Below are 18,986 nucleotides of genomic sequence, written 5' to 3'. Positions count from 1 at the left end.
TGTATGACCTTAAATATTAAAAATATGCAAAAAACATAAATCATCTAGACTAATGGCAGACCATCTAAAATATTTCTGTCTTGCTGAATTAATGTAAAACATGATGCTGATATATTAAATCAACATGTTATTTAGCAGCACTTGCAATCGCATAACAGCTCTGCTAGTCAGCATTTTTAATTTTATTAACATGCAGGCATTTAATTAATGGCTCCACTCATCCTTCATGACTGCACAACAAACATATTATACACATCTTGTTAATGAATTTCCTCCTCTCTTAATTTTCCTTAAACATGTCTCTGCCTCATTCAGTTCTCCTAGATGTTATTCACTGCCACCTGACCAAGATAGAAACCTTTATACAGGTTTCTGCCAGTACTGTACCATAATGGACTGATAAGAGATATACAGAGATAGCACCTTCCCCCAGTTTTTTCACCCTGTGCATTGTTAGGAAATCCCATTCCTGTGTGCCCCTGTGGGCATTGTAAGATTTTAAGGTGCAGCATGTTCCAATGCTGGTACTGTATGGTTTCTACATCGTGACAAGGGTGGGACCTGCTGTGAGTGTATTGATAGGTTCCCCAACTCAATTTAAGGGTCAGTGATGGGCAGTTTAGGAGTTAGTCAGATTCCAAGCAGCAAGGGTGCTGTGGGTTGACTGTGCAACTGGGACTCAGAAGAAGACCCAGGAGTTGTTTGGTGGTTCCACATTGTGGAAAAAGTTAAGATTAGAAGAAACCCTGGGAGCCACTAACAGTTAGTTTGTGCAAACTAGAAAGTGGAGGCAGAAGGTCTAGTGTCTCCAATAGGGAATCTTGCAAAAAGCTTGATGAGGAACTGAGTTTAAGGAACTCATGTATTTGCACTGAAGTGATAATAGTGAGTTTAGATTTCAGTTTTTGGACACCTCAGGGAGAGATCCCAACTGAAAAAAGCATCTGTTGAACGCTGAGAAGTCTGCCAGAAAAAAAAGCTGCTTGAAGGTGAGTTAACCCAAGCAAGAAACTTTGGTGTTGTAACATTGGTAAATCTTCCCTGGGGTTTGTATCCGTAAGGATTGCTGGGAGAAAAGGAATAATGTGAGAATGAATAATTTTCTGGTATGTGTGAAATCTTTCCAACCTTTTGTCCTGTGTAACATAGTTCATTTATCTTGTTTAATAAATGTTTTATTCCTTTGTTAAAAGTTCAGCAGCAGACTCCTGTGAACCTGTGCAGTAACTGGTCTCTAAGGTTTAAAAAAAATACAAGTTCTGATCTATCAAGTCAGGTTCCACTCTCAAGTCTGACTTGTCCAGTATTAACTTCAGCTGGAATCATAACAAAGTGGGGGCTCGGCTGGGATTAAAAGTTTTTTTGGAGGTTCTGCACATAGGAACAGGATTTGTTGTGATGTACGTTACATGGGTTGGAATTAAAAATGGATTTGACTGTTGCTAACAGCTTTCTGAAAGTACAAGATACAACAGTAGATCATTTGAAATCCTTGAATAAAGCTATACTAAGGAAGTTAGCACATAAATTTAATGTAAAAAATAAAAGCAGGATTTTGTAAGGATGATCTGATTAAAGTAATTACACAACATTTAGAATAAGGAGAGAAATCTGAAAGTGATGTATCATGGCTAGAGTAAGCAGAGATTCAGTTGAAAATGAAGCAGCTCAAAATAGAAAGAGATAGAGAGATGAAAAAAACTCAGATTGGAGGAAAAGTAAAAAAAAATACAAAAGAAATGAAAACATGAAAGCATGAGCTTGAGTTGCAAAGAGTAAAACATGACTTGGCTAGAGAAAAGCCTAGCATAAAGGAAGAAATGAGAGAGTTAGTAGATAATTATGATTCCACTCAGAACTTTGATTTAACTAAAAATCTTCATTTAGTGCCTAAAATTATAGAGGATGGAGTTGAAAGATATTTAACCTCATTTGAAAAGATAGCTGTGAAATTGTAGTGGCCAAAAGATGCTTGGACCTTAATATTACAAAGTGTCCTGTTAGGCAGAGCTATGAATGTGTACATTAGTTTGTCAGAGGAACAATCTGCAGCCGAGGAAGTGGTTAGAAGGGCAATACTCACTGCTTATGAGCTTGTCCCTGAAGCTTATCAATTAAATTTTAGAAACTGAAGAAAGAAGCCTAATCAGACATTTGTCGGATTTGCAAGATAAAAAGAAATGTTATGGGATCAATGGTTTCAATCACTGAAATTCGAGAAAATTTTTGAGAACATGAGGGAAATCATGATTACAGAAGAATTCCAAAATAGCATTCCAGAAACCATTAATACTTAGTTAGGTGGGCATCAAGTATCAAAGGTCCCAGTAGCAGCAGTTTTGGCTGATACCTACGATATCACATGCAGTTACATGCGAGGAAATGTTCATATGGGAATCAACAAGGAAACTGGGGGAATAGAAAATCTGGGTATGGGAAAAGTACTAGTTCTAGGACAAACAGAAGAACACCAAATTAATATAGAAAAGAGGCTAAAACCTAAGGGCTGAATTTTGCCGTTGGTCAGCAGGGGGCGGGGCCCACTTGCCGACATGTAAAATGACACAGGATGACATCAGGGGGAACCCACCCCATTTAAATTTTCAGGAAGGCGGGCCTGCAGCAAAATCAGCCTTGTGCCCACCGACCTGTCAATGGCCAATTGCGGCCATTGACAGGATCATTGAAAGAATTAAAGGACCTGCCCGTCCAACTTTAAGGTTAACGGGCAGGCTAGGAGCTCTGGCGGGAATTAGAAAAAACATGAAACCTCATCCACTAGCGGGATGAGGTTTCATGTAGGGATTTTAAAAGTTTAATAATGCTTTAGTATAAATTATGAACATGTTCCATCTCATGTGACATATTAAGGGTTTTTTTTCTATTTTTAACGTTTTTAAAACTGTCAGTGATCTCCCTGAGGCTAAGTGCTGCCTCAGGGAGATGGGCGCTCTTTCATGTGCATGTGCGAAAGAGCGCACTCTTGCTTTTGGGGAATCCCCCCCTGCTCGCACAGGAAGCGCATAGCTTCCCGACGGACGTCACGTTGGGTGGGCCTTAATTGGCCCCCCCACATAAAATGGCGGCGGGGCCCGTTTCTCCGGCTCCCCACCCGCCGGGGATTGGGTCAGGCCCGCCTGCCCGGCAGGCAGAAAATTCTGCCCTAAGAGTGATGCACAGAAAATAAAATTCTATCATTGCAATAAGGCTGGACATACTAAAGCTAACTGTGGGGAATTAAACATAAGGCCTATTGCAGTACTAGGAACACCTAACGAATCCTCAGGAAAGGAAATGGGTATTAAACTTGTAGCAGTGGAACAAGTGAAACATGTTTCCTCAGAACCTATTAGGAAGGAGGATATGGCTCAGGATAGTCCAGAAAATTCTTCCTCAATTACTGCTAAAGAGAATCAGGCTACTGGAGGTCCTGAATGTTTTATTTCAAAGGGAGTTGTGTTCCTTTACTCCTCTGACAAAATAAGTAACAAATTATGGAAAGATTTAAAGATTTTGTTTATAGAGGAGAGGTATTCCCTTATCCTTCTAATCAAGGAGGTAAACCACTAAAGATATTGAGAGACACTGGAGCAAGTCAGTCACTGATGCTGGCTGATAATACAATTTGTTATCCAGAGGGGCAAAAGAAAGAAAAAATATTCATTGGAGCTATACCTTTAGGTTATAAACTCATTCCATTATATAGAGTTGGATTAAAGGGTGATTTAAGAAGTGGAGAAGTTGCAGTTGGAGTAATCCCTATAGATTGGATTGACTTTACCTTGGGGAATGACCTAGCTGGCTCAAAAATATTAGCCTCACCACAGGTGTTGGAACAACCAGTGGAAACAAAAGAATTGAGATGCTACAGGAGGAACATCCTGGATTATTTCCTAACTGTGTTGTGAACAGATCTCAGGCTCATAAAATTAGACCAGAAGAGGAGAGGAACCTATACAAAAGGGAGATAACACAGAAATTCAGTTATCTGACACTATTTTAGAAAACCTAAGCAAAAAGGGGAAGGTAAAGAGAATAAGGCTGACATATTGTGCCTATCTTCTTTAGTAGAAATGAAACAGACTGACCTTGAGTTAAAAGAGCTGTATCAAACAGCCTTCTCAGAGACTGAATCAGAATCAATACCTGAGTGTTATTATATAAAGGGCAAAGTACTAATGAGGAAATGGAGACCACCTCAAATACCAGCTGATGAGGAATGGGCATCATTCATCAGGTGGCAGTTCCATCTGGATATCGTAATGCAATTTTACTAGTAGCTCATGAAATTCCAATGGCAGGTCATTTTGGTATTAGGAAAATGCAGGCTAAAATACTGAAACATTTTTATTGGCCAGGATTGCATAAAAACTTAAATTCTACCAGACATGTCGTATGTGTCAGGTAGTAGGGAAATCTCAATTATTAATTAAACCTGCACCTTTAATTCTGAAATCAGCTTTTGGAGAACTGTTTAGTAGGGTCTTAATGGATTGTGTAGGACCGCTACCTAAAACCAGAAGCAGAAATCAGTATCTTTTAACAATTATGGATGTTTCAACAAGATTTCATGAGGGCAGTGCCTTTGGGGAAAATTATGGAAAAATGGTAGTGGAAAAGTTAGTTCCATTTTTTTACAACATATGAATTACCTAAGGAAAACAATCAGATCAAGGCTCAAATTTTATGTCACAAATATTCAAAGAAATAATGAATAGTTTTGAAATAAAACAATTTACGTCTTCAGCTTATCATCCACAATCACAAGGAAAATTAGAAAGATGGCATCAATCTTAAAGACCATGATTAAAGCCTGTTATCAGAAGTGTCACAATGATTGGGATAAAGAAATTCCATTTTTACTGTTTGTCATTAGGGATGCTCCTAATGACGAGTCAGGATTCAGTCCTTTTGACTGAAATTGTCCTTTCGACTTTTGATATGGGCATGAGGTGACAGGACTCCTCAAATTAATTGAAGAAAAATTTATAGACCAAAGCTCAGAGACAACACTTCTGACTTATGTGTCAAAATTCCGGGAAAGATTAATCAAAGCATGTGAGGTGGCCAAAGAGCATTTGGAAATTGTTCAACAAGCAATGAAAGCTAAGGCAGATAAAAATACCAAAGCTGGAGATTTTGTTGCTGGAGACAAGGTGTTAGTGTTATTATCTGTCTCTGGTGAACCATTAAAAGCGAGGTTCACTGGACCCTATCAAATCAAAAAGAAACTCAATTATGTAAGTGATTTAATAAATATTCCTGACAGGAGGAAAAATCAGTGAGTATGTCATGTTAATATGGTAAGACAATATTATGATAGGGAAGATAGGAGAAGAATGTGTTTAGAGTGCTGAAAGAACTAGGGAATGAAAGCAAAATCTCATGAGTGATTTGAGAATGAATCAGAAGTTGAAAATTCTAAAGTTGACCCTCCAGTAATCAGATTGGAAAACACAGAGGTGCTTAAAAATTTAGGTGTAATATTATGCTATCTTCCAGAAAACTGTTGGGATGACTTGTAAAAGCTATTACAAACTCACAAATCAATTTATGTCAAAAGGCCACAGAAAACCTCCTTGGCCGTACATGATGTTAATGTAGGGGATACATCGCCCATAAAGCAACATCCTTACAGACTCAATCCAAAGAAATTAGTCCCAGTGAGGAAAGAAATCAAGTTCATGATGGAAAATGCCATTTTTGAACCAAGTCACAGTAGTTGCAGCTCACCTATTGTAACGGTACAAAAACCAGAGGTCTCATAACATGGGGGAACATGCAAAGATAACATGGGGGAAAATTTTCTCCCCGTCGTGCGGGCTGGGCGGGAGCGGGTGCACAGCCAATTGCCGCCCACGATCGGCTGCGTGTCACCATTTTATGGGGGCGGGCCAATTAAGGCCTGCCAGTGCGACATGCACCCGGAAGCGCTCAGTGCTCCCTGTGTGGGCAAGGGGAGGAGGGAGAGTGGGGGCCTGTGCTCTTTCGCGCATGTGTGTGAAAGAACGCAGAAATCTCCCTGAGGATGCTCCATGCCTCAGGGAGATTAATTTGATTGTGAAAAACTGAAAAAGAGATTTAAACAAATTACTTGGATACGTCCCCTCATGTGACAGTGTCACATGAGCTGGGACATGTCTATGAATATTATTAAAATGTTTTAATAAAGTTATAAACCCTTCATGAAGCCTCATCCCACCCGTGGATGAGATTCCATGAAAAATGCAAAGGCTGCCTGGGCTCTTCGCCTGCCCACCAACCTTAAGTTTGGACGGGTAGCCCAGACAATCAGTTTAATTAAGTACTTAATGGCCTTAACAGGCCTTTGATGGTTCGGCAGGCATGCACCCAGTTCCGGTGCATGCCCGCCGAACTGAAGATCGGAATGACGCGCGGTGGTGTCAGGACGCACGCCTGACATCACCACGAGTCATTTTATGTGTCAGCGAGCAGGCCCCACCCCTGCACGCCAACCAGAAGATTCTGGCCATGGTGACAAAAGTGGATTCATATCTGATTCCACAATTAGAGGACTGTATTGAGGAGATTGGACAATCATGGTTTGTTACGAGAAATTGATTTAATTAAAGATTACTAGCAAGTTCCATTGACTGATACAGCCAAAGAAATATCTGCTTTTGTAACCTAGGATGGGCTTTATCAATGTAAAGTCATGCCTTTCCAAATGAAAAATACACAAGCAACTTTTCAAAGATTAACCAATGAGATCATTGATGGATTATGCAACTGTGGTATATATACTGATGACTTTGTTGTGTTAAGCCAAACCTGGGAAGAACATTTACAACACTTGAACAAACTATTTGATCGATTACAAAGAGCCAATTTAGTCATAAACTTGACAAAGAGTGAATTTGCTAAAACAAAAGTAACTTATTTGGGCCACACTCTGGCTCAAGGTCAAGTAGCACCTAGAAAAGCAAAAGTAAGGGCGATGTTGGAGTTTCCAGTGCCCAAGACAAAATGAGAGATTCTGCAGTATAAAGGCATGATTGGATTTTACCGTAAGTTCGTTCTGAATTTCAGCACTGTAGTGGCTCCTTTGATACGCTTGTTGAAAAAGGTCAAGACATTTGAATGGACAGAGGAGTGTCAAAGTGCCTTTGTCAGCTTGAAATCTGTACTGATCATCACACCGGTTTTAGCAGCACCGAATTATGCTTAGCCATTTAAACCGGCTGTTAATTCTAGCAACGTAGGTGTTGGCACTGTTTTATTAAAGAAGGACAAAACGGGGATTGAACGGCCAGTCAGTTATTTTTCTCGAAAGTTAAATTCTTGCCAGCAGAAATACTCAACTGCGGAAAAAGAGACTTTGAATTTAGTGTCACCTCTACAACATTTTGAAGTCCACAGATCCAACAACTCTTCAGAGACTGTCATTTATTTGGACCATAACCCTCTAACCTTTTTAGCAAAGCTTCATACAAAGAATCTGAGCCTATTTCTTTGGAGTTTAATGCTACAACCATACAATTTGAAAATCATTCATGTAGGGAGAAGAAACAATATCACAGCAGATGCTTTATCAAGAACCAATATGAAGGAACAAGAATGTCGCGATTAAAATGGATTTGTGTAGAAAATGACTTTTATGAAAAATCCTTGTATATTTGAGTTTTAACTCTTGCTAATCCTACGTGTTACATATATTGACTTTTGTTTTGGTTAAACCTTTGTGACTTGTATAAATACGATGTGTAGTTGTGAAACAAAATGTAAAATTTATTGGTGTAGTATGTAATAAGCTATATGTTAAAAGTTATAATTTTAAGTACTTCTCATAAAGAAACTGTTAAGCCATTGTAAGGAAACTTTCAATGTACTGAAGTTTTAATTCTTCCAAGGTGTTAGGAAATCCACTCCTGGGACTGGGACTAAATAGTGAGAGATTGCACAGCTCTGAGATGCAGAGGGATCTGAATATCCTAGTGCATGAATCACAAAAGATTAATATGCAGGTACAGCAAGTAATTAGGAAAGCTAATAGAATGTTATCATTTACTGTGAGGAAAATTAAATACAAAGCTAAGGAGGTTATGCTTTAGTTATGCAGGGCACTGGTCAGACCACATTTAGAATACAGTGTACAGTATTGGTCAACTTATTTAAGGAAAGATGTAAGTGTGTTGGTAGCAGTTCAGAGAAGGTTTTCCAGACTAATACCAGGAATGGGTGGGTTGTCTTATGAGGAAAGATTGGGCAGACTAGGCAATATCCGCTGGAGTTTAAAAGAGTAAGAGACATTGTCACATGAGGGGACATGTAAGGGTTTTTTTTTTTCTATTTTTAATATTGTTGAAAGTACAGCCGATCTCCCTGAGGCAGCACTTAGCCTCATGGAGACGAGTGCACTCTTTCGTGTGAATGCATGAAAAAGCGCACTCTCAATTTTAGGGATCCACCTCCACCCCCACCTCCCCCCCCCCCCCCCCCCCCCCCGCAAAGGGAGCACATAGCGCTTCCCTGCAGACATCACGCTGGGCAGGCCTTAATTGGCCCACCCATGTAAAATGGTGCCACGCCTCCAATCAGAAGCACGCCCGCCCATCAACTTACCCCCGACGGGGGTAATATTCAGCCCATAAGATCCTGAGGGATCTTGACAGGGTGGATGTAGAGAGGATGTTTCCTCTTGTGGAAGAATCTCGAGCTAGGGTGTCACTGTTTAAAAATAAGGGATCGCTCCTTTAAGACAGAGGAGGGGAAATTTTTTCTCTTAGGTGGTAGTGAGTCATTGCAACTCTCTTCCTCAAAAGGCAGTGGAAGCAGAGTCTTTGGATATTTTTAATGCAGAGCTAGATAGATTCTTGATTAACAAGGGGGTGAAAGGTGATTGGGGGTAGGCAGGATTGTGGGGTTGAGGTTACAAACAGATCAGCTATGACCTTACTGAATGGCAGAGCAGGTTCGAGGGGCCGAATGGCCTGCTCCTGCTCGTAATTCGTATGCTCATAAGATATAGGAGTTGTATGGTGGTTCCATGTTGTGGAAGAAGCTAGGGTTAGAAGAAACCCTGGGAGCCACTAACAGTTGGTATTGGCATACTAGAAAGCGGAGGCAAGGAAGACTGATCTCTCCAATAAGAAATATTGCAAAAAAGCTTGATGAGGAACTGAGTTTAAGAAACTCATACATTTGCTCTGAAGTTAAAATGTTTAGATTTCAGTTTTTGGGCATTTCAGGGAGAGATCACAACTGAAGAAAGCATCTAGTGTATCCTCAGAAGTCTGCCAGACTAAAACTGCTTGAAGCTGAATTAACCCAAGAAAGAAACCTTGGTGTGGTGTCATTGATAAATCTTCACTGGGGTTTTGTGTCTCTCAGGGTTGCTGGGGTAAAAAGGAATAGTGTGAGTTTGAATAATTTTCTGGTATCTGTATTAAAATCTTTCCAACCTTTTTGTCTAGTGTAATATGGCTCATTTTTCTTGTTTAATAAATGTTTTATTCTTTAGTTAAAAGTTCATCAGCAGACTCCTGTAAATTTGTGCCGTAACTGCTTTCCGCAGTTTCAAAGAAAATAAAAGTTACGATCGATCAAGCCAAGTTCCACTCTGAGATCTGACTTCTCCAGTATTAACATCAGTTGGGGTCATAACAGCATGGATAGCTTATCAGCTCGCACAGCACTTTTTCAACCAGTCAGATTGAGTTCACTAACTAACCGTGTGGGTAAAGGCTTGGCATTCTGTAGGGCACACAGGCATGTGTTATAGCCATAAATGCACTGCGTTTCTTTGCATTAGAAGTAAACAGCTTTTTTGCAATAGAATATGTCTTGATAGGTGCCTCATCTGCTGTTCAAGCTGTGCGCTTGAATGAACAAACAAATAATGAGTGCAATCACAGCTGTGGGACACAGAGTACACATTTAAATACAGTATTATACAATTTATTTAAAAGAAAACATCACACTTTAATATTTATGATTTTCATTGCAATTTCTAACTGGCACTTGCAACCTCTAATACCTTAATTGAAGAGTATAAATATGGTTGGGTTCAAACCTACATGTTTCAGTGACAAGTTTTTTTTTAAGAAATTACACCACAATATTAAAGGGACAACTGTCATTAAATGTAATATATTTTGACTTTTTTGTTTCAGACTTCAGTGAAATAAATATCACTCTGCAGTGATACATTGGTTTTTCATTCTCTGTCCCAGTTTTCCAGCATGAAAATTGATTTCACTTGTTTGGTTAAGTATCAGAATTCTGATGCCCTGCCAAAGTTTATTCAGATAATATGTCGCAGCTATACAATCCCAGTTTAAAAATTGATTTAAAAACGTTCATTTTAAAATCCTGCAGAGTGCCATGCACATGAAGTGCATCAAAACTGAGCATTATCTTCTTGTACCACTTCCTTATATTAAACATTTGCTTGTCATGCATACAAGGTGAATTTTTGACTTCCTTCTCCATTACCCCAATAATACTAACCTGAGCAGCGCACTGTTCTTTCAGTGTAATATCCGAAAGCCCAACACATCTAAAAACCGTATTTTTTTTTTTACTTCATTGACTTTTAGTGTGGAAGTCTAATTGTTTGTCTGCACTGTTTACCTTGTGATTTTTGTGGTGAACAAGTGCCCTGTATTTATTGGTATTTTCCAGCTATTCTATTTACTTTAGGCCAGGCTTCTCCTAACGGCAGCCCAAAGGCGGCATTCCGCCCCCGGAGCCAGTTTTCAAAACGCCAGTCAAACAGGTGAGGTCGGGGGGAAGATTCTGCAAAGTGCTGTTCCTCCAATCATAAGCCACCCCTCTCCCTCATTTGCTGCTGATAGGCTTACTAGTCAGCGTATCAGCAGCAAATGTGGGAAGGAAACCGTCTGTGAGTGCGGGAGCAGCGAACAACAGCAGCGGTGAGTTTGCTGGAAGGAGGTTTTCTTTCAGGACTTGGTGGTGAGGAACCAAGGTGCCGGGGCCCCGGGGTGAGGAACCAGGGTGCCGGGGCCCCGGGGTGAGGAATCAAGGTGCCGGGGCCCCGGGGTGAGGAACCAGGGTGCCGGGGCCCCGGGGTGAGGAACCAAGGTGCCGGGGCCCCGGGGTGAGGAACCAGGGTGCCGGGGCCCCGGGGTGAGGAACCAAGGTGCCGGGGCCCCGGGGTGAGGAACCAAGGTGCCGGGGCCCCGGGGTGAGGAACCAAGGTGCCGGGGCCCCGGGGTGAGGAACCAAGGTGCCGGGGCCCCAGGGTGGGGAACCAGGGTGCCGGGGCCCCAGGGTGGGGAACCATGGTGCCGGGGCCCCGGGGTGGGGAACCAGGGTGCCGGGGCCCCGGGGTGAGGAACCAGGGTGCCGGGGCCCCGGGGTGGGGAACCAGGGTGCCGGGGCCCCGGGGTGGGGAACCAGGGTGCCGAGGCCCCAGTGTGGGGAACCAGGGTGCCGGGGAACCAGGGTGCCGGGGAACCAGGGTGCCGGGGCCCCAGTGTGGGGAACCAGGGTGCCGGGGCCCCGGGGTGGGGAACCAGGGTGCCGGGGCCCCGGGGTGGGGAACCAGGGTGCCGGGGCCCCTGGGTGGGGAACCAGAGTGCCGGGGCCCCAGGGTGGGGAGGCTGGCTGCAAGGCCCAGGAGTGAGACGCTCTGGAGTCCTAGGTTGGCGGGGGGGGGAGTGGTGACTTAGTGATAGGTTTCGGCCAAATATTCTGCACGTCATATATTTTCCTTAAAATGTTCATAGCACTTTTCTTTATAAAGTAGTAATGATTCAAGATAACCAAAGTAAGTTTCTTACCAATGCATGATGGAAGAGGGTAATCCCAGGCTCTTCTTTCCCCAGTCATACATTTCAGCATGCTGCTTCCATGCAGAGTGTAACCTGGATTGCAGCCATAAGAAATTGTGCTGCCAGCAAAATGGCCCTGGTCACTGATTTTGTATCCAAACTGAGGCACACCGGGATCTTCACAGTGAGACAGCTCAAAACCTGTGACAGGGGGCACAGAACAAACTGAACTCACTGAACCATGACACGTCTAATATTGACAGCACGAATGGAAATGTCAGTGCATGTAACATCAAAATTCAGAGATGAGCCACTCAAGAAACAAAATAGATTTATCCACTTGACCAAAAATTATATCAGAATAAATTTACAGAGTAAAGCAGAACTTTATAAACACTGCAGTGTCAGGTTAATGCGCAAGACATGCTCCTATACAATGTAAAATTGCTTAAGTTATTAAAGTATGCTCAGGTTCTCTTTGCTCTTTTAATTCATTTAGTTACCCCCCATTGTTTATTTAACTCTATGTGTTCACCAAATTTTTAATTAAAAATTAGCAGATGCATACATGTACAAGTCTTCAATAAAAATATTCATTTTATTTAGTCTTGAATGTGATGACTCGTGCTTTGGTATTTTTTGTGCACAAATCCGATGGTAAACTGTGATAATCTATTTGATCATTTGAAAGCTTCACACCTAGTTGTGACCCTGACCTTATCCGGTATACTGCCACTTTCCAGCACGAATCATGACAAAGCAATTCAGGTTGGATTCCCGAGCAAGCCTTTCCCCCTTGTGGAGATAGAGACTTTGGAGCTCTGAAGCGGCCAAGGTTTGGAACCAGACTGATACTTTTCTAAGTGGTTGAGTTCCCCTTTGAATGACATATTTCCATCTGAAACATCTTAGGAAGTTGTGTTGAAAACTGCGGATGCTGGAAATCCAATAAAATAACAGAAATACCTGGAAAAACTCAGGTCTGGCAGCATCGGTGGAGAAAAAGTTGATGTTTCGAGTCCTCATGACCCTTCAACAGAACTAAGTAAAAATAGGAGAGGGATGAAATATAAGCTGGTTCAAGGTGGGGGGAGGTTGTAGGGACAAGCAAGCAGTGATAGGAACAGATAACCAAAAGATGTCACAGACAAAAGAACAAAGAGGTGTTGAAGTTGGTGATATTATCTAAAAGAATGTGCTAATTAAGAATGGATACCAGGACACGCAAGGTGCAGATAGCTCTAGTAGGGGTGGAGTCTAAAAGGGGATAAAAGGTATAGATTTAAAAATAATGGAAGTAGGTGGGAAAGGAAAAATCTATATAAATTATTGGAAAAAACAAAAAGGAGGGGGAAGAAACGGAAAGGGGGTGGGGATGGAGGAGGTAGTTCAAGATCTAAAGTTGTTGAACTCAATATTCAGTCCGGAAGGCTGCAAAGTGCCTAGTCGGAAGATGAGGTGCTATTCCTTCAGTTTGCGTTGGGCTTCACTGGAACAATGCAGCAGGCCAAGGACAGACATGTGGGCAAGAGAGCAGGGTGGAGTGTTAAAATGGCAAGCAACAGGGAGGTTTGGGTCATTTTTGCGGACAGACCGAAGGTGTTCTGCAAAGTGGTCGCCCAGTCTGCGTTTGGTCTCTCCAATGTAGAGGAAACCGCATTGGGAGCAACGAATGCAGTAGAATAAGTTGGGGGAAATACAGGTGAAATGCCGCTTCACTTGAAAGGAATGTTTGGGCCCTTGGACGGTGAGGAGAGAGGAAGTGAAGGGGCAGGTGTTGCATATTTTGCGTATGCATAGGGAGGTGCCGTAGGTGGGGGTTGAGGGGTAGGGAGTGATGGAGGAGTGGACCAGGGTGTCACGGAGGGAACGATCCCTAGGGAATGCTGCCGGGGAAGTGAAGGGAAGATGTGTTTGGTGGTGGCATCATGCTGGAGTTGGCGGAAATGGCGGAGGATGATCCTTTGAATGCGGAGGCTGGTGGGGTGATAAGTGAGGACAAGGGGGACCCTATCATGTTTCTGGGAGGGAGGAGAAGGCATTAGGGCGGATGCGCGGGAGATGGGCTGGACACGGTTGAGGGCCCATGAAGCAGCACCTTTACCCACCTCCAATATTTTCCTTCCACCTGGACCCCTCCCTCTGGATTCTTACCTTCTCTTGATCTTTTCATTGAGAACTGTCGGCGTGACATTAGTTGTCTCAATTTCTCCGCCCCTTTCGCCCATTCTAACCTGTCTCTCACTGAACTTACTGCACTCCATTCTCTTAGGTCCAACTCTAACATTGTCATCAAACGCGCTGACAAGGGTTGTGCTGTTGTTGTCTGGCGCACTGACCTCTACCTCGCGGAGGCTGAGTGTCAACTCCCAGACACTTCCTCCTACCTCTCCCTGGACCATGACCCCATCACTGAACATCAAGCCATTGTTTCCAGGACTGTCACTGACCTCATCTCCTCTGGAGATCTTCCTCCCACAGCTTCCAACCTAATAGTCGCCCAACCTCGGACGGCCCGCTTCTACCTCCTACCCAAAATCCACAAACAGGACTGTCCCGGCAGACTGATCGTGTCAGCCTGTTCCTGCCCCACGGAACTTATTTCTCGTTATCTTGACTCCCTTCTCTCTCCCCTTGTCTGGTCCCTTCCCACCTACATCCGTGATTCCTCTACACCTTACATCACATCAACAATTTCCAGCTCCCTGGCCTCAACCGCCTCCTCTTCACCATGGACGTCCAATCCCTCTACACCTCCATACCCCACCAGGATGGTCTGAGGGCTCTCAGCTTCTTCCTCGAACAGAGGCCCGAACAATCCCCATCCACCACTACTCTGGCTGAACTTGTTCTCACACTGAACAATTTCTCCTTTAACTCCTCTCACTTCCTCCAAATAAAAGGTGTGGCTATGGGTACCCACATGGGCTCCAGCTATGCCTGTCTCTTTATGGGGTGTGTGGAACATTCCTTGTTCCAGTCCCATTCCGGCCCCCTCCCACAACTCTTTCTCCGGTACATCGATGATTACTTTGGTGCTGCTACATGCTCTCGTCGGGACTTGGAAAAATTTATTAACTTTGCTTCCAATCTCCACCCCTCCATCATTTTCACAGGGTTCCTCTCTGACACTTCCCTTCCCTTCCTTGACCTCTCTGTCTCAATCTCTGGTGATAGACTGTCCACCAATATCCATTACAAGACTACCAACTCCCACAGCTACCTCGACTACAACTCCTCACACCCCGCTTCCTGTAAGGACTCCATCCCGTTCTCTTAGTTCCTTCGCCTCCGTCGCATCTGTTCGGATGATGCTACCTTCAAAAACAGTTCCTCTGACATGTCATCCTTCTTCCTTAACCGAGGTTTTCCACCCATGGTAGTTGACAGGGCCCTCAACCGTGTCCGGCCCATCTCCCGCGCATCCGCCTTCATGCCTTCTCCTCCCTCCCTGAAACTCACTTATCACCCTACCAGCCTCCGCCATTTCCGCCAACTCCAGCATGATGCCACCATCAAACACATCTTCCCTTCACCCCCCCCCCCAGCGGCATTCCATAGGGATCGTTCCCTCTGTGACACCCTGGTCGTTTCTTCCATCACCCCCTACTCCTCAACCCCCACCTACGGCACCTCCCCATGCATACGCAAAATATGCAACACCTGCCCCTTCACTTCCTCTCCCCTCACCGTCCAAGGGCCCAAACATTCCTTCAAGTGAAGCAGCATTTCACCTACATTTCCCCCAACTTAGTCTACTGCATTCATTGCTCCCAATGCGGTTTTCTCTACATTGGAGAGACCAAACGCAGACTGGGCGACCACTTTGCAGAACACCTTCGGTCTGTCTGTAAGAATGACCTAGACCTCCCTGTCGCTTGCCATTTTAACACTCCACGCTGCTCTCTTGCGCACATGTCTGTCCTAGGCTTGCTGCATTGTTCCAGTGAAGCTCAATGCAAACTGGAGGAACAGCACCTCATCTTCCGACTAGGAACTTTATAGCCTTCTGGACTGAATACTGAGTTCAACAACTTTAGATCTTGAACTACCTCCTCCATCCCCACCCCCTTTCCGTTTCTTCCCCCTCCCTTTTGTTTCTTTCAATAATTTATATAGATTTTTCTTTTCCCACCTACTTCTATTATTTTTAAATATATAATTTTTATCCCCTTTTAGTCTTATTTCACCCCACCCCCACTAGAGCTATCTGTACCTTGCATGTCCTGGTATTCATTCTTAATTAGCACATTCTTTTAGATAATATCACCACCTTCAACACCTCTTTGTTCTTTTGTCTGTGACATCTTTTGGTTATCTGCTCCTATCACTGTTTGCTTGTCCCTACAACCTCCCCCCCCCCCACCTTAAACCAGCTTATATTTCACTCCTCTCCTACTTTTACTTAGTTCTGTTGAAGGGTCATGAGGACTTGAAACATCAACTTTTTTCTTCTCCGCCGATGCTGCCAGACCTGCTGAGTTTTTCCAGTTATTTCTGTTTTTGTTTAGGAAGTTGTGTGCTGTCTTACCATACACAGATCAAACTGTTTGACTGAAGGAGGAAGCTGTCACTTATAGTAAATATGCTAATGCAGTCGGTCGCTCGTATGGCTATTTAATAATAGTTAAATCACAAAAATCATAAAATTTGTTGACTGTTACATGTGTGCACTTTTGTGCACTTGTGGGATTACTTTGAGGATTTCTTGTTAATTCTTGTGGTTAGCTGTGACTCATTGCGTACCACTCTCACTTCCAAGTCAGAAGGTTAGAGGTTTAAGTCCCACCCCGGAACTTGAGCGCAATATCACGGATGACAACGCAGTTAAGCATTAAGGGAGTTTGGCACTGTCAGAGATGCTATCTTTCACACAAGACATTAAGTTGAGGCCCCATCTATTCTATCAGTTGTGTGCAAAAGATTCAATGGCGCTCTGTGAAAAAATTGAGGAAGAGGACTTATCCCCAGCATCCTGACTAATATTTATCTTTCAGCCACTATCAATAAAAAAAATCTAATTATTTTCGCGTTGCATTTTGTGCAGTTTGCTGGGTGCAAATCGATTACCACATTTCCTATCATCGTGGCTACTTAATGAATTTAATGGACAAAGGCTTTACAATGACTGACGTGAGACTAGCTATGACCCACACAAAATGAATACCTAGCCTTCAGAAAACAGCAGGGACCTTGTTATCTCTGAAGAGGCACTAATACCCCCTATGACTGCAGAAATCAATTTTCAAGGAAATGGATAAAGACCCTTTACATCCCTAAAGCAGAGCTCTGGCCAATGGAGACAATATCTCTGTAAGGACAAATGGACCCTGAAACCTGTTAAACTTATTAATGGGTGGAACATTAACCATCTGAAGAATCCAGACCAGGAATATATATCCTTTGTCCAAACCAAGAGCATGATGTGGGAGTTATGTCACATGACCCTGCCCCCCTCTCCCCCAAGCTGCTGGAATTTGAAATATTGCCTTGTGGAGCTGAACAAAGATAGTCTGCCATCTTCCATCAACAAAGCAGCAGCAGAACCAGAGCTCTGTCTAGGTTTAAATTGCCTGGCCCTTATCTACAGTGTTTCTACTGGAACTTCTGAACTTCTGCATCAGTGCCTTCTACAAGACAAATTCATCTCCATGTGCTTCTACTGTGGAAGTCAGCGCGTCTGGGAAAAGCGGATTACCCTGCATCAGCTTCAGCTGGTCAACTCTGAAAAAGTACACCATTGGATTTTGATTCTGAATTCTGGCCTCATGTGAAACAATAATTCTTATTTTGTCTAAAGTCTTTGCCCTATACCTCTTTCTTTCCCTTATTCCTCTTTTATTTTGAGAATGTACCGGGGTTGCGTAGCGACGCCCACTCCCCACGTTTCAAGTGTGTGTAAAATAAACTAACCCGCTGATTTTATCCTATCTCGAGTTTGCTGTGTGGTTATTATTAGAGGATTGGATCTCTTCAAAAATGCTTACATAAGGGGGAAATCAAAAACCCAAAATACCTTTCTGTCTACAGTTGCATGGTGAGAGGAGAAACCAAGGCTGTTTTAAATTAAAGCCCCTCTTGTCTGTAACAATTACAATAATGACCATGTTCAAGTGTACTTCATTGGTTGTAAAATGTTTTGGGACAAGGTTCAAGTCTTTCTTTTCATAATGCATTCCGGGCAGCCTTAAGGAGGTAAGGTGGGTGGGGGGGATCTTCTGTCTTTCAGTGAGAGTAAGTCCCACCATTGAGAGCTGCCAGCCAATCTGACTGACCAGCATCTCTAGCAGTGCCAGTAGCACCATAATTGAGTAGTGGGTGCTTTTGAGACTGCAAGTAGGTCCCTGGATGAAGTATACATGGCCTCCGGAGCGAATTAAGTCCAGTTCTGGAGAGAGAAACTCAGGGGGCCTAAGGAGGGGGCAAGGGGGATGGGGGTGCAGGAAGTGACAGAGGGGAGTAACATTTTGGTGGGGGGGCATTGGGGAACATGCCCCAGATACGCACAGGGCATCCCCCAAAAATTTATCCCACTTTCTCCCTGTCTTCTTGAACAATTGGGTTTAAAAAAGGGCCTTTCCGCCCCCACCAACTGTATTATGATGTGGGTAGCATAATATTCGGATCAATTGTCCATTAATTTTTTTTTAAATGGCAGGCAGGCTGCCAGTTTTGCTCCTTAATGAAACAATTAAAACTCAGCAGGAACTAACACAATGGGTAAACATAACCAGTAATAATTATCAGCACTCTTAATACCTGGATTAAATCCTCAGGGGCATCCACAATTTTATCAATTCAGTAACCGTCATTCACCAGCAGAATGTATCATGCATGTTATATACGTGTCTAAATGTCTAGAAAATACGCTACAACCTAATGACCAATTTCCAATTCCAGTCATCTCCAGTTTGGATTTCCGTCAGATCATGGCTCTGAATTCAATAACCACTTCCTGCAAGTCAGCTGTAGTAATAATGGCACACAGCGCTTTGAAAAATCAAAGACACACCATGTCATTTCTGTGCATTTCTTCCATGATCATGGGAAGTGGTTTATGAAAATAAAAGGAGAGTAACAACAAAGATTCTGATGGACTGAACATCCTCCATTCCCACACAAGAAAGTAGTGCAAATGCAACAGTCAATTTTACTCTTGGTGTTTCATTCAGGAAACAAGAAAATGATGGGCAGTCAATCGTAAATTTTAAGTCCACTGAGTGTCAGGTC

General features: G+C 43.1%; 1 protein-coding gene across 1 annotated transcript in view; it reads right to left on the bottom strand.

Moving 5' to 3' along the window:
* The window catches only part of csmd3b (CUB and Sushi multiple domains 3b), a 2,092,226-nt gene that overhangs the window by 436,621 nt on the left and 1,636,619 nt on the right, over nucleotides 1–18,986 (bottom strand). The window contains exon 24 of the mRNA XM_041189252.1: nucleotides 11,766–11,957. Within this exon, the coding sequence (XP_041045186.1) occupies nucleotides 11,766–11,957 (192 nt within the window). The remainder of the gene's footprint in view (nucleotides 1–11,765; nucleotides 11,958–18,986) is intronic.

This window comes from Carcharodon carcharias, chromosome 6 (genome assembly GCF_017639515.1).
Source record: "Carcharodon carcharias isolate sCarCar2 chromosome 6, sCarCar2.pri, whole genome shotgun sequence".
NCBI classification, from domain to species: domain Eukaryota; kingdom Metazoa; phylum Chordata; class Chondrichthyes; order Lamniformes; family Lamnidae; genus Carcharodon; species Carcharodon carcharias.
Note: the sequence above shows the minus strand (reverse complement) of the source record. Positions and strands in the feature narration are given on the sequence as shown.